Here is a 27,000-nt window from a genome sequence, read left to right as displayed (position 1 = left end):
TTATAAGGCAGAATCTTCGTAATATATCTAAAGAAAAGGATGACAATCCGGTGAACAACTTTATAGATCAACAGGTTGAAGATTTCCATATGGCTGGAAATGATGAAAGAAGAAGTTTTGTTTCAGATCTGGTGGAAATAAAAGATGATATGCAAGAAAATGATGTTCCAATCTCAGATAATGGGGATGATAAATCAGATCAAGAGACAGATGGTGAGGAGGAAAAAGAGAGTTGCATGGTTGAGGCTGCCTCAAATGGAGAAAACAGAGGTACAAACCTAACTGACCTTATCTCACCAGAACTAGATCTTCATGAGGAGGTAGCTCATTCAGTTCATGAACAACAAGATGAGAATTTGGTTCAAGTAAGTGAAAAAGTTTCCTTGGATGAATCATTGGTAGATGGTATGAATGTTAGTGTTGGGTTTCAAGAATCATCTGAAGTTTCTTTTCTCATGATTAATGAATGTGATGAATGTAATGAGAATCTGGCTGTCATATCATATGAAGATGACTTACAATATATTCAGACTACCGAAGATCAGACCATTCAGGATTCCATTTCAGATTCTTCTTCATATGTTTCATGTTTTGAAATGTGTTTTCAAGAGGAGATTCACTCATCTACCTGTTCAGAATTTTCTGAGGATCAAGAACATACTCATACTGAAGTACATTATGAAGGAAAATCAGAAGCAAAGGAGAAAGACACCTTGTTCTTTCAGCAGGAGGACAGACTTCATGTTTTTCAAGATCCTCTGGCACATCTGTTGCAGTCAGTCGTGAAGGTGTTTATTACTGTATTCAGTGATGAAGGAGATTAGGGTCAATTAGTTTTTTGGATGCCCAGTTACAAGTATCTATTGTTGACCAGAAGATCTGATCAGGAGAATCAATCAAGGAGGCATCTACTTGATTGGTTACATTGGAAGACACGTTACACATGATTGTACATATTGCATTAGTATGCAGGTGGCTGTCATCTTAATTTGAAACCCTCGAATCTTGATGGACTGCTGCCATTGAACAAGCTTTGTAAATACTTGTTTTAGTTAAGTAAGTCATGAGTCATTTCCTTTTGCATAGAGTCAAGTTTTTTAGTCATTTCAGTTCGCATTGAGTCAGTTTGAGTCAAGTTTCAGTCAATAAATTGAGTCATGTTGGTTTGTCGGAATAATGGACTCCATAGCCCAATGGACGAAGGCACTGTCTGCTCACCCAAAGATCTGTAGTTCTTGCCACCTCCAAGGAGCTACCATCCCTATTGGAGCCAATGTTAGTGTCAGTATTTACAGCCTTCCTCCAGTGATCAAACATGCTCTTACAAAGTGATTTTAATGTGTCAAGGTCAAATTTTGTCATTTCAGTGAGTCTTCAAGCAAAATTTGGTCACTAGGCATTGAGTCTAGGGTTTGATTTGACCCTTGTCAAAGTTGTCCAAATTTCGGTCCATGTCACAGTTCAGCTGAGTGTACCATCATTCAGAGAGTTTTCATTATCATGTCAAGTCCCACTGGGTCATTTTACACCTTGTTCATGCTTCAGTTGCGCCTAGGCAAGGTCATTTCCCTCTCCTAGGGTTTCGAAGGCAATTTCTCTTGGACAGCCAAATCATCGGCAAAACTTGTATCCTGATGTTCATACACCTTCCCCTATCCTTAAAGTACCTTATCAAACACTTCCCATCACTGAGATCCCCCAAATTCATCATTTTCGCTCAAACCCTAGTTTCTTGCTACAACCTGGCAATTTTCTAGGTTGGACCTATGTTTTGCTTTTTTGACCCCTTCCCCTCACTCAATTTCTAAGATTCTACTTTCCCCTAATTTATAACATCCCTCCCTACTTCCCAAAATTTCCTCAAGAATTTAGAAGCTCCCTATCCCTGTCATTTCGCTTCATTTCGACAAATCCCTTGTTCCACACATCGGGATATGTTTCACTCAAATGAGGTTTCTGAGCAATAAAAGATGAATTTTGGAAAACTGAGAGAGGTTTTTGTCCAAAACATGACAAGGAAGAAAAAAATCCTTCACGTTTTACACAGGTGTCATGGTTTTAGAGAAATGTCAAAAATACAATTGCCTCGGGAGAATTGATGCACCTCTGCAGTGACCTTGGGACAATAAAATTTTCTCCTAGATCATTTGGCCAAATGACTTGCTTGATGAGTCAAATGATAACTAGACACAAATATCTTTCCAATGAGCTATCATGAGATCAATTTGGAGTTGCGAAAGGCATTCAAAAGTTGACTGTAACAGCACTTTGCCTTTAGGCAGCCCCATTTGGCACATTTTGACCAGTCTTGGGAGATTTGATTTTTCATAGAGAAATCGAACTCCAAATTGAAACATTCTAGTTGAGTTAGAAATTAGTCTCAAATACCTTTCCAACGAGCTATCCTGCACCCAATGTGGACACCGGGAAGGCCTCCAAAAGTCACTTGGAAAAGAGCGCGATGCACAGAGGGAGCGCGACGCACTGGGAGAGGTTTTCCAGTGTAAAATTTACACAGGCGCGACGCACACAGAGAGCGCGGCGCACAGGGAAAAAAGGGCCTGAAATTGTGCAAATTTGCCTCAAATTTCCCGTGAAGCCCATAAAATTGCAAGGAGGCTCCATAAACTCACTTGTGCATCAAATTTGATAAGGATATGATGGTTTATTGCCTGTGATTGAATGCAAAAAGTTTCATAAAAGCAAACACAAGAAGACATCAAAGAAAGACTGTTCTGCTAGGCTTTTTGCTACAGTGTTTTTGTTGCCAAGGTTATTCTTCCTACCCTACCCCTGCTCCTTATTTCCATATGCCATTGTCCCCATAATCATTACCCTAACATTACCAAGATCATACTCCCTTTCCCCTCCTCCTATTGCTCAATAAACACAAACCCTACCTTACAAACCCTAAAACCCTACCTTGCTAAGAACCCAAACCCTACCCTATTAAAATACCCCAAAAACCCTTGTATATCCCTAAACAAAATTCTCCTATAAACCCCTATTCCCATTATATTATCCCCATCCTAATGCTCCCTATTAAATTGTCCCCTTGGTGGCAGATTGTCAAAGAAACTTCTAGCTTCATTTAAATCAAAGGGCAACCCAAATTCAACTTTTAAAACAACAGTCATGGCATATGAGGTTTCATCAGAATATGAGGAGACCCACAGTGACACAGCTTCAAGAGAACAGGCCCAAAGGAGAAATCAATGAAAATAGGGATTTTTGGCTAGACAAAGTAAATTTTCATTCAAACAATCTTCTTAAGAAGGCCAAAAGAGATAACAAATTTCAAATACGCATGGCTACTCATTGCTACATAAGGAATCAGGTCTCCAAAGTCAAAATCAAGCAGTTGAAGAAAATACTCCAGGAAAACCTAATCAGGAAAAAGAGAAGGTTAAGTTGGATTTGCTTGCTGATGCTCCCCTCAGAGCATCTATCAGCTTCATTGGAATTCAAGGACAACATAAAATTCAGGGTACAAACAATAGTAATGGCATCAGAAGTTTCATCTGAATATGAGGGGCCTTCATGTGTGCCATCAGGTGAATGAGAGACCGAATTCATTCTCCTTCAGCATGATGATGATGCCGACACAGATCCACAAAGTGCACAACTGAAAGAGACCATCCAGGAGCAAGAAACAGAGATTCAATCCTTATCACTCAAGTTGGAGATGGCCAAATGGAACATCAGGTATTTGGAGTAGAGGAACAAACAACTGGAAGACCAGCATGTGATCATGGAGCTGCAGAACATCCGTGAGGATCGCCAAGTTGCCCAACATAGGAGGATTGAGTTCACTTCCTTGGAGCAACAGATTCATGATGATCAGGAGTCTACTCTCGAGTTGGTTAACATGCACCTGGACAAAATATTGAACAAGGCCTATGAAGACAACACACTGCTGAGACACATGACTTATCATTACAGGACACAGAACTTGAGTTTAAAGGCCCAGATAAGGAGCTTGAAGGCGAAATTGAGGAAAGCAACAAAAAAGGCAAAAAGGGAAAAAGAGAAATATCGGCTCCGAATCTTGGCTAAGGCTTCCTTGGCTCAGCATAGCACCCGATAGGGAACATCCAGCCCAAATTTCAAGAAATTTGGGGCATTTTTGTGTTTTTGGAAATTTTTTGTGGAAAAAATAGGGTTTTTCTCCTTGTGCGCCGCGCACCCTGTGCGGCGCTAAAATTCTAGAGCTCCAAATGAGGAATGGTTTGCATTTTTTGATTCAGCATGGAAAATCACAATTATTGGTGTCCGGGCAAGAAATTTTGGCAAGGTATGAAGCTCCAAAAGGTCAAAAAATGCCTAAAAATGGCATTTCTGCCACTTTTTTGACACACAGAAAGCAGTCTTGGGAGAATGAAGATTTGGAGGGGAAAATGAGCACCAAATTCAGAAATTCCAGTGGGGTTAGAAAGTTGACAGGACAAGATTTCCAACAAGCCCACTTGGGCACATTTTGGACACCTGCAAGTTCCCCAAAACAGGCCCCAAAGTAGTGCGACGCACAGAGAATTTGGCGCGGCGCACAGGGGAAAAAACTGCCAATTTGCTCCCGTTTCACGAAATTTCGGGTCGCAACTTCTCCAAGTGCGCCTGGTCATCTACTCTTCGGTTTTTTGGCACCAAGGGTGCCTTTTAAAGAGTTTTCTCTCGAGATGGGCATCTATCCAAGTGGCAAAGAATGTGTTATATACCTAGTGGGGATAATATGGGGTACCAAGGGAGGTACCCAAGGTAATAATGTAATAATGGGATGGGCCATAGTAATAAATAAGGTGGTTAACCCATGTCATGTAAGGGATCACAAGTAGTTAATAATAATGTAATGGGCCCATGGTATTAGTTTGATGGTATGAGGGAACCATGGTAATGATCCATGTTATTGTATGTATGAGGCCTATATATAGGCTAGAGACTCCACATGGAAGAGAGTGAAGGAATATTGTATGAACAGGCATATGGCTTGTGGAGTGTTCTCCTTCCTTAAGGAGTGAATGTATGGTGTTGCCCTACCTTAAGGGTTTGATCAATAAAGAATCATTTCTATCCATATTTTGATCTTATTATTTCTTGGATTTAGTCTATTATCATATATTTCTGGGTTAGATCTATAACAAGTGGTATCAGAACTACAACAAATGGTATCAGAGCACTTTCTTGGGCAAACCGTGGAGATTTTTTTTTTTTTTTTGCAGGATTTCGGGGGCGGTGAGTTTGCAGATCAGATCTGTAAGTTTTGGTGCAAGATCTGCAAAATCTAATTATAGATCTGTATTCTTTGTGAAAAAATAGCCGATTTTAAAAAAAAATCGGTTGAATCGGAGTCCGGATGAAGGAGATATCACTGATCTAAATATCAGTGGGGTTGTAGACAATTTTTCAGGGTAGCAAGTTTGTGGCGCAGATCTGGACGTCTTGGTGCAAGATCTGTAAGATCTAATTGTAGATCTAGAATCTTTGTGAAAAACACCTAATTTAAAAAAAAAAAGATCAGTCGAATCGGAGTTCGGATGAGGGAGATATCCCTGATTTAAAATCAACTCTTTTTTCAGAAATTTTGGGTGACGGCGGGAGAGTAGCAGCGCAGATCTGGAATTCTAGTGCCTGGATCAGGATTTCTATCGCATGGGCAGATGCAGAATGATTGTTCCATTTCTGAAAATAGGTCATAATAAGGATTCTGAGCAATATTGACGAAACTGTGACAATTTCAAATTTTCGCCAAGTCAGCAATTTTTTTCTCAAAACCCTCTTCATGACGACTCTATATTTTACAGGAAAAGATGATGGTCCTACTATTGAAGAATTCATGCAAAGATACAAGTCCACATATGGGACATATTGGAAGCTTCCAATGCTGTTTAATATGAGAGATGAGGCTCAAAAATGGAATTCATCACTTGACTATCAACAGTTGATCACACTTTCAGATGCAGAATTTGAAAAAATCTTTTTGGACAAATGGTCTCGGGCTAGAAAAAAGGAAAATGAGACACGTAAGGGGTTAATTACTACGGGTGTCTCCTTACTACAGGTTCATGGATTGATTCAGAAAGAGAAGATCATTGTTTCTATCAATCCTAGTGGTAAAAATAATTTTATCAATGTTAATTTGGCAAAAAAATTGCAAGTCCCAGCAAAACATATTGAAAATACACAGGTTGATGATAAGGATGTTCAAATTTATAAGGATTTGAAACTTTCTATGGATAAGTATGTGTTTCATGGTGATTTTTATGCTTCAGATATGGATAACATGGATGTTGTTTTGGGATACCCTTGGATGGAATTAGTGGGTACTATAAATATTAATCTGCAGAAGAAATTCCTGAAGCTCTGGTATAAAAAGAAGAAAATTACATTACAGGATATTTCCATTAATAAGCAGGTAGAGTCCAAGGAGGTTGAAGCAGAAGATGTTACAGGGACTGACGTATCAGATGATGAGCAGTTGATGGTCGACAATCAAACACAAACAGAGGCTGAAGCTGAAAAGGTAACAGGTGCTGACACATCTGATGAGGGTTCAGTGGTTGAAGTCATATTGGAAAAGAAGACACAACAACAAGCACCACAGTAGGGTGAATTAAAGAAAAATACATCGTGGGTTAAAACTTCAACATATCATTACCCACATCACCCCGCAAGACAACCATCAAGATGGAAACCAAGTAGTCACATGATGGATAGCGAGGAGAGAAGATCCACCCACTACACATCAACACAGAAGAGCTGCAACGGTCAACTTCCATCTCAAGCGAGCGAGGCACTAGTGAGATCGAAGGTTCACCTTCTCTTGGATGGCTAGATGCACGTGCATGGTATCAGTGGACTACTCTTTTGAGTAGATCTTATTATTTGTGTTCTTCCCATGTTTCGGGGACGAAACATGCTTAGGGGGGTGGAATGTTATATACCTAGGGGGGATAATATGGGGTACCAAGGGAGGTACCCAAGGTAATAATGTAATAATGGGATGGGCCATAGTAATAAATAAGGTGGTTAACTCATGTCATGTAAGAGACCACAAGTAGTTAATAATAATTTAATGGGCCCATGGTATTAGTTTAATGGTATGAGGGAACCATGGTAATGATTCATGGTATTGTATGTATGAGGCCTATATAAAGGCTAGAGACTCCACATGGAAGAGAGTGAAGGAATATTGTATGAACAGGCATATGGCTTGTGGAGTGTTCTCCTTCCTTAAGGAGTGAGTGTATGGTGTTGCCCTACCTTAAGGGTTTGATCAATAAAGAATCATTTCTATCCATATTTTGATCCTATTATTTCTTAGGTTTAGTCTATTATCATATATTTCTGGGTTAGATCTATAACAAGTGGTATCAGAACTACAATGAAAATATAAGACAATGCAAATAAACCCAAGAAATAGCAAGATCTGAATATAGATAGAAATTATTCACTTTATTGATCAAACCCTTAAGGTAGGGCAACACCATATATTCACTCCTTAAGGAAGGAGAACACTCCACAAGCCATATGCCTGTTCATACAATAATCCTTCACTATCTCCACGTGGAGTCTCTAGCCTATATATAGGCCTCATACATACAATACCATGGGTCATTACCATGGTTACCTCATATCATCAACTAATACCATGGGCCCATTACATTATTATTAACTACATGTGGTCCCTTACATGATATGGGTTAACCACCTTATTTATTACTATGGCCCATCTCATTATTACATTATTACCTTGGGTACCTCCCTTGGTACCCCATATTATCCCCCCTAGGTATATAACATTCCACTCCCCTAAGCATGTTTCGCCCCCGAAACATGGGAAGAACATAAATAATAAGATCTACTCAAAAGAGTAGTCCACTGATACCATGCACGTGCATCTAGCCATCCAAGAGAAAGGTGAACCCTCGATCTCGCTGGTGCCTCGCTCGCTTGAGATGGAAGTTGACTGTGGTAGCTCTTTTGTTTGGATGTGTAGTAGGTGGATCTTCACTCCTCTCTATCTGTCCTGCGGGGGTTGTTGTCCATGTGGCTAATTGGTTGCCATCTTGCTGGTTGTCTTGCGGGGTGATGTGGGTGATGATATGTTGAAGTTTTAACCCACAGTGTCTTTTTCTTTAATTCACCCTGCTGTGGTGTCTTCTTTTCGAATATGACTTCAACCACTGAACCCTCATCACATGTGTCAACACCTGTAACCTTTTCGGTTTCAACCTCTGTTTGTGTTTGGTTGTCGACCATCAACTGCTCATCATCTGATATGTCAGTCCCTGGAACATCTTCTGTGTCAACTTCTGTGGATTCTACCTGTTTATTGATGGAAATATCTTGTAGGGTTATTTTCTTCTTTTTATACCAGAGCTTCAATAATTTTTTCTGCACATTAATATTGATAGTACCCATGGATTCCATCCAAGGATATCCCAAAACAACATCCATATTATCCATCTCTGAAGCATAAAAATCACCATGCAACACATATTTATCCATAGAAATCTTCAAATCCTTGTACACTTGAACATCCTCATTATCAACTTGTGCAGTTTCAATGTGTTTTGCTGGAACTTGCAATCTTTTTGCCAAATTAACACTTATAAGATTTTGCTTGCAACTAGGATTTATAGATACAACGATCTTCTCCTTCTGCATCAATCCATGAACCTGCAATAAGGAGACACCCGTAGCAATTAACCCCTTATGTGTCTCATTCTTCTTTTTTCTAGCCCGAGACCATTTTTCCAAAAAGACTTTTTCAAATTCTGCATCTGAAAGTTTGAGCAACTGCTTTAAGTCAAGTGATAAATACCATTTGTAAGCCTCATCTTTGAAACCAAACCACATTGAATCCCTCCAATTTTTGCCCATGCTGACTTTTGTTGTTTTATGTATTCTTTAATAGTAAGACCATTATCTTTCCCTGTAAAATATTGCTTGCTAGAAGCCATGAAAAGGGTTTTGAAAAAATTCACTCACTTGGCGAAAATTTAAAGTGACCACAGTTTAGTCAATATTGCTCAGAATCTTTATTATGACCTGTTTTCAGAAATGGAATGACCATTCTGCATCTGCCCATGTGATAGAAATCCTGATCCAGGCACTAAAATTCCAGATCTGCGCTGCAACTCTCCCGCTGTCACCAAAATTTCTCCAAAAAAGAGCTGATTTTAAATCAGCGATATCTTCCTCATCCGGACTCCGATTTCACTGATTTTTTTTTGAAATTGGGTAAATTTTCTCAAACAGTTCAGATCTACAATTAGATTTTGTAGATCTTGCACCAAGACATCTAGATCTGCGCCGCAAACTCGCTGCCCTGAAAATTGTCTGCAACCCCACTGATTTTTAGATCAGCGATATCTCCTTTATCCGGACTCCGATTCAACCGATTTGTTTTTTGAAATCGGCTATTTTTCCACAAAGAATACAGATCTACAATTAGATTTTGTAGATATTTCACCAAAATGTACAGATCTGATCTGCAAATTCACCACCCAAAAATCCCAGCAAAAAAAAAAAAAAAAATTCCACTTTTGTGCCCAAGAAAGTGCTCTGATACCACTTGTTGTAGTTCTGATACTACTTGTTATAGATCTAACCCAGAAATATATGATAATAGAATAAACCCAAGAAATAATAAGATCAAAATATGGATAGAAATGATTCTTTATTGATCAAACCCTTAAGGTAGGGCAACACCATACATTCACTCCTTAAGGAAGGAGAACACTCCACAAGCCATATGCCTGTTCATACAATATTCCTTCACTCTCTTCCATGTGGAGTCTCTAGCCTCTATATAGGCCTCATACATACAATACCATGGATCATTACCATGGTTCCTTCATACCATCAAACTAATACCATGGGCCCATTACATTATTATTAACTACTTGTGGTCCCTTACATGACATGGGTTAACCACCTTATTTATTACTATGGTCCATCCCATTATTACATTATTACCTTGGGTACCTCCCTTGGTACCCCATATTATCCCCCCTAGGTATATAACAGAATGCAAAGGGTCACTACAGCCAAATGTCATGCTTGAGAGCGCTGCACCTGTAGCTGATGGTTGGCTCTCCATCTCCTTTTCGAAATGATTTGAGTAACTTCCCAACCCCTGGGTGTTCCATCTCTTTTCTACACTTTCTATATATTGTATGCAAGTTATTTGCAAAGGGTTGGCTGGCTTGTAACTTCTGGGAGACTGTGGGAAAGAAACTCTGTTTCTGCACTGTGTATATTTTGACAGAGAGTTAATGAAAGGCAGTGGCTCTGTTTCATGAGATTCTTGTGGTTTTGAGTGTAGCAAATGTGTTCTTATGTTCCATATGTATCTTGTTATGTTTCATAATTCATTTCATGTTTCATTTTAGTGAAATTTTCTAAGTGAGATTAGGTAGAATTCAATTTATATTGCTCTGCCTGTGGGAAAATTTCATGTGCAGTGTTATTCTTCTGTTGAAAAGGATTCATGCGACCATGCCCTTTTCACTATCTTCAACAATATTTCCATTCCGCGTCACCTTAAGTTGAAATTTCTGCGCTTCCCGCCTACCTTGCCTCACGGAATAATCTGTGCCTTCATTCTCAATTCTCTGTTCTTTGCTAAGCGCCAGTCCCATATACATCTCAGAAGTTCAGTCACTTCGAAAATATTTTCCAAAATCCTTTTTCACTTACTAGCCTAAGGTAAATATCGCATTGCAAGTCATCTCAGACCATTTTTCCTATCCATTCGCTGAGTGTGACTCGGAGAGAGCCCTCTCCTGCTCTGGTAGGGCTAGCTACCAGACTGAGCGTGGTTTGTGGTTACCCTAATTTTTGCCTTCCTTCAGCCTAAGGCAGATTTAGGTGCTAACAAGATCTATAAAAGATAATTTATCCTTTTACTTAATCAGACATCAGTTATACCCAGATTATCAGATTTATAAATCTAATCACGCGCCAAATATAATAGATCAAAATCACACAATGATACTACTATTCAAGCCTTGAGATCTCGACCCATCAATAGATCTTAATCATCGTGTAATGCTCAGGTTCCTCCTTGATTTAGATCCAGCTGTAACTTACCAACCAATCACCAGTAATCCATATCTTGCTCCTCTCAAGATATTCAACACATAAGTCAATACCCTTGCCAAATGATCTCCTTCCCTTTTTATATTCTTAGGCCTTACTCAAACCATGGTCCAAAACCATTGAGAACTAATACTAGGGACCCAATACTTGGGTTCAACACTTTAAATGCAATACCAAGGATCAAAACCATAGGTTCAAATATGTCAGACTAAATACCATGGACCAACCATAATTTTTCCCACATGTACGCGTGCATATGTATATGCACCTTTTGATCGGTACACCCACGTGTATACAGGACTTTAATAAGATGAACCTGCGTATACCTCATTTTCTTTCATTCTGAGAGCCTGAACTGTGATCTGCCATTTGAGTGAGTTGCCATCAAGGACAACACCTGTGCCATAGTGCCAAACCTGTGCTATAATGCCAACAACTTATAGACGAAATAACATTTTTCACTCGCAACACAATTTCAACTTGTGATTTGCTGTTGTTTAAAATACATTTTTGAATGCATAAATGGATTTTGTGAGGAAAATACATTTTTGAATGCATAAATGGATTTAGGACCGTAAAAAACCCATAGAGCACTCGAATTCTATAGAATAAACAAATCAAACAGGAGCTTCTAAAAATCTTCGCCTGATTTTGATTAAAATTAACCAAAAAACATATTCGTAATTTAATCCATAAATTAGACTATGCCATTTATAAATTTTTATAAAAACTTATGAATATTAATTTATAAAAATAGTTCCATTTTATTCGCAATAATTACTACATTGTAGATTATTGATTCAATTCTTAATATAAAGGGATGATGAGTTACATTATCATAAAGGGAATCTAGGAATGATCGTCTTCTATAAGCTCAAATAATAGTCAGGATAAAGGGTTGAGATTTATTTTAGGATATAAAAAGAATTTTTTAGTAATAGTCATGATAGAGGGTTGAGATTTATTTTAGGATAGAAAAGGAATATTTTTAGTAATACTCAAGATAGAGGGTTGATATTTATTTCAAAGGTAGTAGTTATGCCTTTTTGTTTTTCAATTTAATTAAAAAGGTAATATATATATATATATATATATATATATATATATATATATATATATATATATATGAGTTATGTTTTTTTGTACATGTAATATTGATAGGTTCATAGTATTGGCCCACAATTTAAGAATTTCCCTAGTAAAGTGGGGGTAAATTTTCATGGCAAAGAATTTGTTACACGTTTTTTTAATATACATATATTAATTTTGTTCATAATAATAATAATAATAATATATAAATAATAAAATGGGGAGGGAGAGAGAGATGGACATAAGGACAAAGCTAGGGTTTCATGTTGTGTGCTGCAAGCTTGTACACCACTGACATCAGGGCCACTGAAGATCACAACTAAAGCTAGTTTGGTGGATGAGATCTCATCCTATGTGGTTGTAATCTCGATGACTAAAGGTGTCTGGTCATAACGGGCTTTGTAGATAAAGTTGCAAGTGTAAATGACTCAACAATAGTTTGAGTACACATGCAACAATGGAAGTAGCAGATCAACACAGCTATAGTGATCAAGGCATACTTTTTTTTGTGAATAAGATATTATGTATTACTGAAAAAACCTGAAAATTGCAATGTTTGGGTTGTGCAGGGGAGAGAGCCCAACACAAGGACCAACAAAAAATCTTGATGTGGCCTTAATATTATCTTTTTTACATGGAAACCATGGCATAAATAGGTTTTGTGGTCTTTGGTGGAAACAGAGGAGAACCATTTTTACAACATCCTAAAAAAGGAGAGTATTACTTATAGCGGGATCAAAGCAGACTAGGCTTGAGTCTATTATTTCCAAGACTAAGAAGGTCGCAACAGTCAGACCTCTACGGAGGAAAAGAGACAAAAAAGAGTTTGCTGAAGTGATTCTTGGTTGGTGGCCACTAGATCATCGTCTAGGATAATAGGAGTCTCCTAGGTGCTCCCCTCCTACTGTGCAATAGTGTTCGTTCGACTGGTGGAGGCTCCTGCAAAATCCTTCTTGATGCTTGGGGAGCCTTCAACTACAAAATGGACCTTCGACATCGACTTCCTCCTGATAACCGTATATTGCGGCGAATCCTGAGTTATGAACCGACAGTGGTGGACGACTTCGACACAGATAACAAACTTCTCATTAAGACTGTCAATCTTTATTTCGAGTACCTTGTTGGGCCCCTCTTGCTCCTTCATTGCAAGCTCCATGATGGTTTTCATCTACCACCATGTTTCTATGGTCCACACATAGAGGTTCTCGTGTCCTCTAGTGAGGGCAGGATCAGAGATCCAAGCGAAGTGAGTGTCAACTTCCTCAGTCATGACCTCTCTGCGAAGAACATTTACTTGGGCTTCAAAATTGTCTATGCGCTGTTGAGTTTTTGGATTATAGTAGGAGGTGAACCCAGTGAATTCCATCAGGAAGCTGTGCGACTGCGCCCCTGTCCCCGACTGGAGTCAAGGATGGAGCTACTCTTTGGAGCCATGAGAAAAACAGAGGGGTTGGGGAGTGAGAGAAACTAGAGAGTGAAGGACGAGTGAGGAGTAAAGAGAGTAGAGGAGAAGATGAGGGGGATATAAATAGAGTTTAGGGGATGAAGGGAGGCATGGGGCAGGGAAGATGGGGAGAAGGGGAAGCATGTGAAGAACAGATGTTAGGAGGTGAAGGAAGAGGCCAGCAAAAAGGATGTGACAGGGAGGCGGTGTCCTCACAGGGGAGAAGGGAGGTGGGAGTAAGGGCCATGACATCTAGCGAGCCAAGCATGGGTCTCGTTGAGTGCGCCACTATGATGTCCTTCCTCAAGTACTTGGAATCGACCTTGAAATGATGAAGGGTATGCAAACAATTATTGTCCGGTAGATTGGATAACTTTTTCATTAATGGTTGCATAGTGTTGATGAAGGTCACCGTCCTCCAGGTCCTTCCATGCTCTGGAGTTCAACCAAAGGGTCCTCGCCGTACCCTCATTTACAAGTTTGTCCGTAAGCTTATTACCACTCCTTCTGATGACCTGAAAGTGAAGGTCTGCCATTCTGTCTATTTTGTGTTTGATCCGATGTATAATTTTGTTTAGTTGCTAGCCATCAGAGACTTTTTCCACGTTGATTCCCTGTTGTATCTTTTTTCCTATCTAGGTGACCAGCTTGGAATATCCTTCCATGATCAGAGGACTAAGATTTAAGTTGTGCACAATGGTAATGCCATTTTCTAGAGCATGAAGTTCAACAACATGGTTTGTGGTTGAACCTAAGTTGCCTTCATATATCCAAATTATTTCACCTTTTGTGTTCCTGAAGACCCCTTTAAAACCTGATTATCCTGGATTACCTTTTGTTGTGCCATTGGAGTTGAGCTTTAAGGTGCCCAGCTCTGGTGGCCTACAAATGCCCCTTTGTTTGTCATGCCTAGAGAAGGAGGCGACTTCGTTAAAATTGATCTGAAGAAGGCCCAACATTGAGTGAATTCTCACTTCGGAGTTGGTGGTAGGGTCTTTCGAAGTGTGAGTGGGAAGAGAAATCATAGTTTCCCAGATTTCTCATTTGATCTTGGATATTATAACTTCCTCCTCTGTGGAGATTCCCCAGAAAATTATTGCATTGTGCTCCTTCCAAAGTGGCTAGCAGACTAGACGAGGAATTAAATTCCATGTGTGGTTAACCAGTGGATGTGAGGAGAAGGATGATATCGAGTTTGCTATGGTGTTCTATATGGAGGAGGGATCCCGATCTGAGTTGTTGAAGGCCAGTAGTATCCAGTCCCAAAATTTGCATGCCTATGGGCATTCATTCACAAGGTGATTGGGGGTTTCTTCTTCTTGCTGACAGAGATGGCATCTGGAGGGATCGATGAAGCCTTTTCTCCTTAAGTTGTCCCACGTTAAGCTCTTCCTGTGCATTACTAGCCATAGAAATATAGATATTTTAGGCCAATGCTTCGTGTCCCAGATGGAATTCCATTTCGAGTCTGGTTGTAGTTGATCAAGCTTGGAATGTATCTATAGGCTTATTTTAAATTGAAAAGACTTGCTGAATTTTTTCCCCGTCTGATTTTGTCCTCAGCGGAGTCAAGGAGGATTTGTATTTTTTGAAGTTTTGATGATAGATCAGACCAGGCTTGAGGATTAATATGGGGATCCTAGTCCTTTCGATCCATCCAGACTCTCCATCTATCCTCTTCGTCACTTGGTTTCCAATACTAGCTTACTTTAGTCTTCCCTCATTTTTTCATGTCAATATTGATTTGATGGTATTGATCTTGATCAAGTTTTGACCTTTGTTTCCAAGCGTCTTCCTAGAAGAGAACCTTGTTTCCATTGCCAATCTCCTAGAAACTATGATTTTGAATGATATCCCTATTCTCCTACGCTTGATTCCAGATAACTTATCCTTTGATATTTCCATTTAGCCTCATGATTTTCTCCTACAAAAGGGAAGGGATGTACCTAGATTTTTAAAGGGTTCCCCAAGGGGAGTTGGGATTTTCAATCCATCTCCATAAGGTTTTGGTACCCAGGTCCTTCCTCGGAAGTTCTATGTCTCTTAGACCAATGCCTCCATCTTTTTTAGGCTTGCAAATTATTTCCCATGTAACGAGAACCCATTTTTGCTTAACCTCTGCACCTCTCCATAATAAATTCCTTTGCACGTTTCTGATTTTGTTTGAGATCACTTTAGGGACTGCCAAAGCCAAACACAAGTAGAGCGAGATGGCGTGAAGAAAATATTTAACAAGGACAAGGCATCCAACCAGATTGAGGGATCTGAAGGTCCAATTGACAATTATTTTTTCCAACTTATTGATCAAGTCTTCCCAGGTAGCCTGGGAGAGTGGCCTATTTGTCACGGGAACCCCAAGGAAGTTGGAGGGGAGGTTGCTGATGGGGAAGTCCAGAAGTCTGGTGATGTTCATGCGGATCGACAACGGGGTGTTAAGGAAGAACAAATTGGATTTTCATGGTTGATCGAGGTGCCAAAGGCTGCAGAGAAGTCAGACAAAATGGACTTAAAAGAGGAAGATTCACTACAACAAAACCAGCGATTAGCGTCCCTTTTTACTTCTTTTTTTGCATCTAGAGCCCATTTTTGGTGCTATTTGCATCCATTTATCAAATATGGTGCAAAACTTGACACAAAATTTGCATCAAGTTTTGCACCAAATCTTACACCAAGTTTAGCACCAGGTATTGCAATAGGTTTTGCACCACGTTTTGCACCAAATTTTATGCCAAGTTTTGTGTCATCCTTTACACCAGGTTTTGTTCCAGGTTTTGCATCAAGTTTGGCACCTAATTTTGTTTGACATACTTTTTCATCCTCATTTGCATCCACTTTTTGCACCTACACTTGCATCAACTTTTGCATCGACTTTTGCATCCTTTTTTGCATCCTTTTTTAAATCATTTTTTGCATCCATTTTTTCATCCATTTATGCATCCCTTTTGCGCCAAGTTTTACATCGAGTTTTGTGTCTAGTTTTGCATATAATTTTGCATCTACTTTTGTTGCATCCACTTTTCCATCTTGTTTGGCATCCATATTTACATCCTCTTTTGCATCTATTATTGTACCCACTATTGCATCTAATATTTTTGTGCCACAATTAGCGCCTAGTTTGGCACCTCCTTTTGCACCCACTTTTGATTATAATTTTGCATCCATGTTTGCATCCTCATTTGCGTCTAGGTTTTCATCAACTACTACATCTATTTTTGCATCCCTTTTTGTATCCAATTTTGGACCAGGATTTGCATCGGGTTTTGTGTCTCGTTTTGCATCTACTTTTGCATCGACTTCTATTGCATCCACTTTTGCACACAATTTTGCATCCACTGTTGCACCCATTTTAAATTTCACTTTTTGCATCCCTTTTTACATCTTCATTTGCATCATACTTTGATTCTTTTTTTGCATCTATCATTACATCCACTTTTGTTATGCCACAATTTGCACCATGTTTTGCACTCACTGTTGTATCCACGTTTTCTTCCAATTTTGCATCCATGTTCACATCCTCTTTTGCATCAAATATTGCATCTATTTTTGCATCCACTTTTGTGTCAGGTTTATGCATTGGGTTTTGCATCTCGTTTTGTATCTAATTTTGCATCTACTTACATTGTATCCATTTTTTGCATCCAATTTTGTTTTTCCTGTTGCATCAATGTTTGCTTCCACTTTTACATCCATTTTTGCATCTTATTTTGCATATTTTTTGTCTATTTTTACATCCACTTTTGTTGCACCATATCTTGCGCCTACCATTGCAACCACATTTGCTTCCACGTTTGCATCCCCTATTGCATCCACTTTTGTTTCATCCATTTTTGCATCTGCTTTTGTGTCCGTTGTTGCATCCACATTTGTTTCACCACAATTTGTGCCAAGTTTTACACCTACCATTGGACCCATGTTTGCTTCCACTTTTGCCTTCATGTTTGCATCCAAGTTTGCATTGACAACTGCATCTACTTTTGCATCCACTTTTGTGTCAGGTTTTTCATGTTGTTGTGCATCTACTTATGTTGTATCCACTTTTCATCCAATTTTACTTCTATTGTTGCCCCCATTTCTATGTTCGCTTTTGCATCCCTTTTCCAACACTCATCATATTTTTTGCATTGATGATATTCCTTATGGCATTGACAATTATGAAAAATTGATGACAATGTCAATAATATTGACAATGATGAAAATGAAGATGATGGCGATGACATGAATTGTGATTATGATGATAAAGACGATAGTGGTTACAATGACAATGATGATGATGGCAATGATTATGATGATGACGATGCTAATGACGTTGGCGAATCTTCCCAATTTTAGATGTTGTCATTGTCATAATCATAAGCATTATCTTTGGTGTCATCATCATCATTTTCATCTAGGTCATCATAAAAAACTATAATGGCATGAATGATGATGATGATTACAACAATGTCGATAGAAATTACATTAATGATGATGATGGGGATGATAAAAATGACAATGACGATGATAATGGTGGTGATGATGATCATCATCGATCATCTCTCAAAAATAGAGTTGTTATTTCTCTTACGTATATCAATGTGTCCTAAACAACCCTTTAGCACTGATCACATTTTTTGGGTTGATGATATTTCTTACAACATCTACAATTATGAACAATTGCAAACAATGTCCATAATGATGATGATGATGGCATGAATGGTGATTATGATGATAATGTAATGATGGCAATAACAATGACAAGGATGTGATGATGATGACAATGATTATGATAATGAGAATGACCTTACAATCTTATGGATTCGTGAACAATTACTAGTTTCAATACCATCTTCTGGATACGTATTACTATCATACTTTTTAGATTTTCTGTCTCTCTTGAGGTATCTTACTATAATGGTGTTGTCAACACTAGAAAGATATCTTGTTGTAATGGTGGTTCTAATGTTAGCACTAGCAAAGTTTTTGTTAAATTTTGGTTAAAAAAAACCGATTTATGCAATTATTTTGACAATCTATGTAAAAAAGTAAATAACATCCAATTATTTTGACTGTAGTCCCATTGATTATCATGAATTCACCAGTCTGAAGACCATATTCTACATACATATTATTATTAAACTTTTTGCATTATATCCCTCTTATATCTTGTTGTAATGGCAGTATTAGCACTAGAAAAATATCTTGTTGTAATGGTGATGTTAGTATTAGCACCAAAAAAATCACTAAATTTTGGTAAAAAAAAGTTTATCATTAATTTATTTTTAATTTGGGAAATTTTTGTTTTTAATTCTATTTTTATGCAGTAATATTTTTTTTGGTTGAATTTTGGTAGTAACTAGTTTTTGGTCTAATCATATGTATTAACCATGTTCTTTATGCTACAAGTCTAATTGTTGGGACAAAATTGCTCTTTCAAATAAGTTGCAAAAAGCATATAAATGGAAGAATAGCGACGACAACTATTTTCATTGTCCAATTGTTCAGTATATCATGTATGAAAATATTCAACATTTTTATAAACAATGGATTAGAGGTGAGTCTGTAATTGTACATAATGTTTGGATGATACATAAAAACAAAGTTTGTTTCATTGATGTGGTTAGGATCTACTTTGGATACGAAACCCTAGGTTTGGAAGTATGCAAATAATGAATTTGGTTTACCTTTGATAACAAATGAAATTTTATTTCTTTTTCCTCGTAAAACCAAGGAAGATATGGCAATAATTCTCGTTAGAAAACTACTTCTTGTTGAAGGTTTATAATTGGTTGCAAAAGTTCAACAACTGGGTATAGAAGTTTTTAGTTGCTATTAGGGAAACAATGTGATTATAGGTTTTAGCAGACATAGATCATTCTTGGTATTTGATTCACTTTGAGAATATAAGTACACCAAAGTGGATTAGGTTATGAGTGGATTGGCAAAGCAACCCTTATTTGTTCCTTTTAGTTTTTGAGATATCTCAAGTTCAACTAGTGCTAGTAAATGGTTTCAAAGATGTTTGCTAGGGTTTTTCAACAAGGTCACTAGGTCCCAATGTAACATAGATACTTCATATTTGTTGAAAAGTAAAACCCCCACATAGCACTGAATAGATCATTAATGACTACCTAGAGAACTTAGACTAAATTAATCGTGGAAGTAAAAATTACAACCAAATTAATCATGAAAGTAAGAACTACAATTGAAAAAAACACACTTGGTAATATACTAGAATTCATCCTCGCCAAATTCAAAGTTGATGAATAATATGTTAAATCTTTAATGAAACTCATGAAAAATAATAAGCATGTTATCGATATAAGAGTGCATGAACTTGCTTAATGTATATTTGTTAATTGGAGATGATGAATATCTAAATAAAGTTGATGAATAATTTGTTAAATATTTGATGAAACTCATGAAAGATAATAAGCATGTTTATCCATATACGAGTGCACAAACTTTCTTAATGTGTAGTTTACGAGAATTTTTTCCAGCATAAATCACAAGATATATCATTTGTTTAGGTGTTTCGAACCAACCAGTGTGGTTCATCGTCAGGACAAGTTGAAGAATCAGATCCAACTTTGCATGTTAAATAGTTTGAGCAGAGGGGATATTTGCACCTTAGCCTTAACAACCCTTGCCCAAGATGAATCTATTTAATGGACTAGCTTGGATATGTTAGGTCTTGGATTTCCAGAGTACCCAATCAATGCTTAACTTCCTAGTCCTAGCCAAAATTCACTCCTATTGAAGAGACAACTTGAACAATCTTGCTAATAAGATTAACAAGTTCGTTCCTTTTGATTGATTTACAACAAACCTTAATGCCTCTCTTTTCTTATCCTCCTCTTCCATTCTCCAACAAAAACTTATTAATCTTATATCATAAACACTTTATATAGGTAAGCATTGTAATCATTTTCCTCAACTCACACGGTACCTTTACACCTCAACCCATATAAGTGGACCTAAGTCCATGGCACAACCCATCACACTCTAAGATGGTTCTAATTGTCTCCTCAAAACTAGGACATAACACACCTTAAATGCCAAATGGTTAAGTCATCCCAAATTTGTGGGATTTTTTCCTTCATGGAACACATTCTAGCTAGTGTTGATCAAACACAATGCACTAACACCACTAACACACACTAAAAGTCCTAGATACCCTTACGCTGTGGCACGCACCCAAGCGCTTCGACTGCACCTCCATAAAATGCACCTTCAACTTTGGATGTCCCAAAATAGTAATATCCTAACCCAATATGGCCTACTTGTTAGATTTGTGTAGTTACCTCCTTATCAGATCCTTGCACCTCCTTTCACTCCATGGTAAATCTACTCTAATGGTCACCTTCCAAGTTCCAACACTTCCTTTCACATCATGACATAACCACCGATATACATTACAACAACCTTCAACTTCTTTAGTGGGTTGCACATCTATTTCACATTTCTTCTCCATCTTACAAAGTGGTAGTGCCAAGGAGAGAGTATCAAGTTGAATCAAGGATTGCTCACTTAGTACCACTACTAAGTTGCCTTCGTGCAACTTGTCAAATCCCTTAATTTTGTTTCACAACTTCTCATAGGGTTTAACTTGCCTGTATACACTTCTAAGTGAGACTACAATCCCCCAACCTCTCCTCTGCAACCCTTGTTAGAGTCTTCTTAGACGTGCAATCATGCCTCAAGCTGAATATAACACTAGCATCCCAAATGTGCATGCTCATTCCATCTTTTAATGCTTCGCTGAAACCACATTATGACACTGCTTAAAATGAAATGTTTACATCTTAAGACAATGTACCTACTTTGCTTATGACAATCTAAACTATGCAAGTGGCTAAGAGAGGACTATATTTTCCCAGGATGAAAATATAGGGTCTTACAACCCCATTCACACAATAATTTTAATATATTTCACCCGAAAAAAGATACATACCCTACTCCTTTCAAATTTATCATATAATTTTAAGAAATTAACACTTGTTATTAACTATTAAATAGACTTACTATATATTCTCCTTTGTTTGCACCCACCTTATATGTAAAAACATATAAATATTTTCAATACAACCAAATTAAAATCATATTTTTCCATTTAAAAATTATTAAATTGAAATTAAAAAAAATTACACCTAATAAACTTAAACAACAACCATAAAATTATATTATTATTATTATAAATATTTTCTAACCTAACCAATAACCAAAAACATTATATAGTTACTCCTTTAGTGATGTGAAAATAAAAAAAATGTATTTATTGTTTTAATAACACCTAATAAACTTAAACAACAACCATAAAATTATATTATTATAAATATTTTCCAACCTAACCAAGAACCAAAAACATTATATAGCTACTTAACTAGTGATGTGAAAATAAAAAAATGTATTTACTGTTTTTCACTATGAAATTAGCATTTTTGAAAAAAAGTAAAGCTTTACTTTTCTTTACAAAACCCCTCCCAACCCAAACTTTGTTTACGTTCTAGAACAAGAAAGAGGATCTGTTCGCTTTTCGCAGGGCGGGAGCGAAAACGAGATTGCAGAGATTTGCGAATTAGGGTTTCACCAGTAGCAAACACTCGAACCCCACGATCGGTTCTTCAGTCCATTAACGGCGCCAAGGTATGTTCCATTTTTAACTTCAATGGATTTCCACCCGCACATTTAGTCTTCCACACAGAGAGGAGTACACGCATTTCAGGTTTTTGGTTCAAAATCCAGTGTGTTTTTAGCAGCCACTCTTGTATGTTTAGGTTTTAATCTCTGTGCTGCAATCTGTTACTGTTTGTAGGGATGGCGCTGGCATTTGATGAGTACGGGAGGCCATTTATCATAATAAAGGAGCAGGAGCAGAAGACCCAAATCAGAGGCTTAGATGCTTAGAAGGCAAACATTGCGGCCACCAGGTCCGTTGCGAGAATCCTCCGCACCTCACTCGGCCCCAAGGGAATGGACAAGATGCTCCAGAGCCCCGACGGCGATGTCACCATCAGTAAGCTTCTCTTCCATTTATTGAATCTCTATTTCTGGGTCGGTAAAACCCCTTAAAAATCTAAAAATCTGAAACTAAGTAGAATTTATTTTAAAAAACTTATGATTCGTAAGTAGCAGTTACTTTAAAAAATTTATAGGTTTTCCGAAAGGAGTGAAATAAGCAAATACTCTGCGATCTGCTTACTCTTCCTCACAAACTGTGAGGCCCGCCGAGCTAGATGCTCTACATACGACGCTGACTGCCTACGAAAGCTCCCGAATGGGTGAATGCGTTGAGATGTCACTAACATTGAGAGATAGACACTTTCCAGGGATCTACTTGGCGTAGAGGTACTTTTGGCGGGCTTTCAGAGCTAGTGAAGCTTTCCAAGAATTATTTGGTGGCGATTTTTCATCTGGAGCATTCGGAGCTAGTGAAGCTTTCCAAGAATTATTCTTGCCTCGGGGTTTCGAATCCGCAGCTGGACATTACGGTTTACACAGGCCGGCAGGGTTCGAACTGCGGTATGAACTTGGGAAAGGTGCTGGGTAAATTCTCGGTTCCTTTGGACTTGGAGGGAGCCCACGAGAGGTTGGTCGTGTTCCACAACGGGTGGGTGTCTATTGGGAAAAGCTCAGCCGGAGATTCGAAAGCGGGACCTCAGCTTCACTTGAACGTCCGGGCAGAGCCTGACCCAAGGTTTGTTTTCCAGTTTGACGGCGAGCTCGAGTGCAGTCCGCAGGTCTTGCAGATTCAGGGCAATATTCGGCAACCAATTTTCAGCTACAAGTTTAGCCGCGACAGGAATTCTAGATCACGGTTGGTGCTCTGATTCTTAGCTACGCATTATTTACTCTCAACTACATTGTGCAGAATCTCTAGAGCTTGGTATACAGGATTTTCTTTTGAATTGAATGAAAAAGGACGCTACCGTGAAATTTAAATCCCTTATTTGTTTTCACAATATGCTTTCTATTATCAACCATTAATGTGTGGCAACCGTGCCTTTACCAGTTTGGCAATATTACAAATGACTTTCTATTGTTATCATTGTGTCATTGTGTGGCAAGTGTGCATTTTCCCAATTCTGGCAATATTTCAATTGAATATAGATGGCTTAGAAATTCTTCACCTAGGTGGGTATCTTATTCTGCCAAAGTCACCCAAACATGCAACTGGTCTTAACCACTTGAAGCAGCCTGCTTACTTGAGCAAGACAACCCATGAGGGATGACATTGAGTCAGATGACAGGGATATGAAGCATTCCCACTTCAACATCTCTAACCAAGCCCTTATATTAGACACACAAATGTCCCCATTTCCAGTGAATTTTCTGATTTATAAATTCGGTGGTCCTCTCCCAGTCAACCCATAACTTTAAAATTTGAATAAACTACTAGATCAGGTTGAATGTTGGCTGTCTTCTGGCATAGATTGCGGGTAATGGGGTGTTTAGAGTGCCCATTATCAAACTTCATGCAAAATTGGTATATATTCTATCATATTTAATGTCAGACTGTCCTGCAGTTTAGATTATATTTTAAGAGCTAAGCACCATAACAAACCCGGTGGTGTCTTTTTTCTGTTTGTTATTTTGCTATATTTTTTTTTAATGTAAAATTTGTGTATGCTATTGTAGGTTGTTTGTTTGAACTTAGAAATTTGAATTTATTTAGCAGATTTTAAAGAAATGGGGTGTTTAGAGTGCCCATTATCAAACCCCATGCGAAATTTCTATATATGCTATCATATTTAATGTCAACCTGTCCTGCAGTTAAGATTAAATTCTAAAAGCTAACCACCATAGCAAACCCCGGTGATGTCTTATATATTATTTATGTAAAATCTGTGAAGGCTATTGTAGGTGGTTTGTTTGAAATTTGAACTGCTTTACATAAAAATTTGTGGAGGCTATTGTGCGTGGTTTGTTTGAAATTTGAAGTTTGAACTGCTTTAGCAGATTTTAAGGATTTGTATCATTAGAGTGTGTTTCTGTTGTCGAAATAGTTTGTCATGTTTTGGATCGTATGAAGGGATTGTTGTTTGTTTTTTGTTTTTCCTTTGTATGTAGCTAGAGATTGGTATACAGGATTTCCTTTTGAATTGAATGAAAAAGAACGCTAGTGTGAAATTTAAATCCCTTATTTGTTATCACAATATGCTTTCTATTATTGTTGCCATCAATATGTGGCAAGAGCACCTTTCCCAGTTTGGCAATATTACAATTGACTTTCTATTATTATTGGTATCAATGTGTGGCAAGTGTGCATTTTCCCAATCTGACAATATTCCAATTGAATGTAGATGGCTTAGAAATTCTTCACCTAGGTGGGTATCTTATTCTGCCAAAGTCATCCATACATGCAACTGGTCTTAACCACTCTAAGCAGCCTGCTTTCTTGAGCAAGACAGCGCATGAGGGATGAAATTGACTCGGATGTGAACCTTGACAGGGATATGAAGCACTCCCACTTCACCATCTAACCGAGCCCTTATACTAGACACTCAAATGCCCCCATTTCCAGTGACTTTTCTGATCTATAAATCCAGTGGTCCACTCCCAATCAAACCATAAATTTAAAATTTGAATAAATGAGTGGATCAGGTGGAATGTTGGCTGTCTTCTGGCGTAGATTGTGAGTTATGGGGTGTTTAGAGTACCCATTATCAAAACCCATGCAAAATTTGTATATATGCTATCAAAATTAATGTCAGACTGTCCTGCAGTTTAGATTGAATTCTAAGAGCTAACCACCATAGCAAAGCCCGGTGATGTCGTCCTTTTTTTTTTAAATTTGTGTAGGCTATTGTAGGTGGTTTGTTTGAAATTTGAAATTTTAGTTGCTTTAGCAGATTTTAAGGAAATGGGTTGTTGAGAGTGCCCATTATGATATTTAATGTCAGACTGTCCTGCAGTTTAGATTAAATTCTAAGAGCTAACCACCGTAGCAAACCTGGTGATGTCTTATATGTTTTTTTTATGTAAAATTTGTGGAGGATATTGGAGGTGGTTTGTTTGAAATTTGAAATTTGAAAGTTGAACTGCTTTAGCAGATTTTAAGGTTTTGTACCATGAGAGTGCGTTTCTGTTGTGGAAAGAGATTGTCATGTTTTGGATTGTATGAAGGGATTGTTGTCTGTTTTTTGTTTTTCCTTTGTATGTAGATGTTTCTGTGGATGGTTGCATGTTCTTGTTCTGTTTTATTAGCAGGGGTTTAGAGACTGTTTTTGTATTTGTTGATTTCTTTTGATTCTGATTACAGCTTTTTATCTGTCACAGATCGATCCAATGTGACTCAAGTAATAGGGGCTGGTTAAGCTCCTGCAGTAGTAGTCGGGAGAGAGATATAAGGGTACGGAAAGGATGGTTGGTTATGATACATGATCTTTCTGGGTCTCCAGTTGCAGCTGCATCAATGGTAACTCCTTTTGTTCCTTCAGTTGGTACAGATAGGGTTAGCCACTCTAACCTTGGAGCTTGGCTTATTCTTAGACATATGGGAGAAGGCAGTTGGATGCCATGGGGTCGACTGGAAGCTTGGAAAGAACGCGGCGGTAGTGACGGTTTGGGCTGCAGATTTGAGCTTGTGGCAGAGGGCTATGGATTGGTTGGCATGAATAATGGGATATTGCTTGCAGAATCAGTGATCAGTTCCCAGAAGGGAGGGAAGTTTCTGATTGACATGGGTAATGGACGGTCAGGATGTTCATCCCTCAATTCTCCTGTTGCAAGTCCTCACAGCAGTGGAGATTTTTCTTTCAGCCAGTTCCCCTATCCTGTTTATAAAGGCTTTGTGATGAGTTCTACTGTTCAGGGAGAACGTCAATGCAACAAGCCCATTGTACAAATAGCCATGAGACATGTTAATTGTATGGAAGATGCTGCAGTCTTTGTGGCCTTGGCAGCAGCAGTAGATCTGAGTATGGATGCTTGCCAGCTAGTCTCACGGACGCTGAGAAAGGAACTGTGTCAGGAAGATGGGATTTTTTAGTTGTGTCAGACGTTGTATAAACAAGTTTTGATCCTTATTTTGATTTTGTCATGGGATAGCACCATGTTTTCTGCATTTGGGCTTTGAGATTTTTCCACAAACACAAAAGCATATTGTTTGTTTGTTTGCTGCTGTTCAGTTTACCACATGTTATTGTGAATTGTACGTGGTGCTGCTGCCAGTTATAAGCATTTATCTGTGATCATTACTCGAGATCATCGATATACTTTTCTTTGCGGGCTCGTTCTTGGAGCTCTATGGAAGATTCTAAGAAGGGCAGCAAATCCCACTCTGCATATAGTTAATCTGATAATTGTGACAGGGAGAGAGGGGGATTTTCTGTATTTAATATAATATTAGGCTCTTCTCCTCCTATTTCACAGATGATGAAGTTGGT

The 27,000-nt window shown here is 38.2% G+C and overlaps 1 protein-coding gene and 1 long non-coding RNA gene across 2 annotated transcripts; both read left to right on the top strand.

Moving 5' to 3' along the window:
- The first annotated feature begins 22,121 nt into the window (after positions 1-22,121).
- On the top strand, positions 22,122-22,969 carry LOC149155543 (uncharacterized). The gene is made up of 3 exons (XR_016263698.1): positions 22,122-22,258; positions 22,428-22,628; positions 22,768-22,969. It is a non-coding gene; the product is annotated as an uncharacterized LOC149155543 (long non-coding RNA).
- A 51-nt stretch (positions 22,970-23,020) lies between these two features.
- Positions 23,021-26,711, top strand: LOC149155542 (uncharacterized). The gene is made up of 2 exons (XM_089440584.1): positions 23,021-23,429; positions 25,892-26,711. Exons 1-2 carry the CDS (start codon positions 23,137-23,139, stop codon positions 26,601-26,603), a joined length of 1,005 nt encoding a protein of 334 aa, XP_089296710.1. The 5' UTR covers positions 23,021-23,136; the 3' UTR covers positions 26,604-26,711.
- Positions 26,712-27,000: the final 289 nt, after the last annotated feature.

Source organism: Pinus tabuliformis, chromosome 9, assembly GCF_031772625.1.
Source record: "Pinus tabuliformis cultivar Carrire ecotype Pingquan chromosome 9, CPIR1, whole genome shotgun sequence".
Lineage (NCBI taxonomy): Eukaryota > Viridiplantae > Streptophyta > Pinopsida > Pinales > Pinaceae > Pinus > Pinus tabuliformis.
This window is presented reverse-complemented; position numbering and strand designations above follow the sequence as displayed.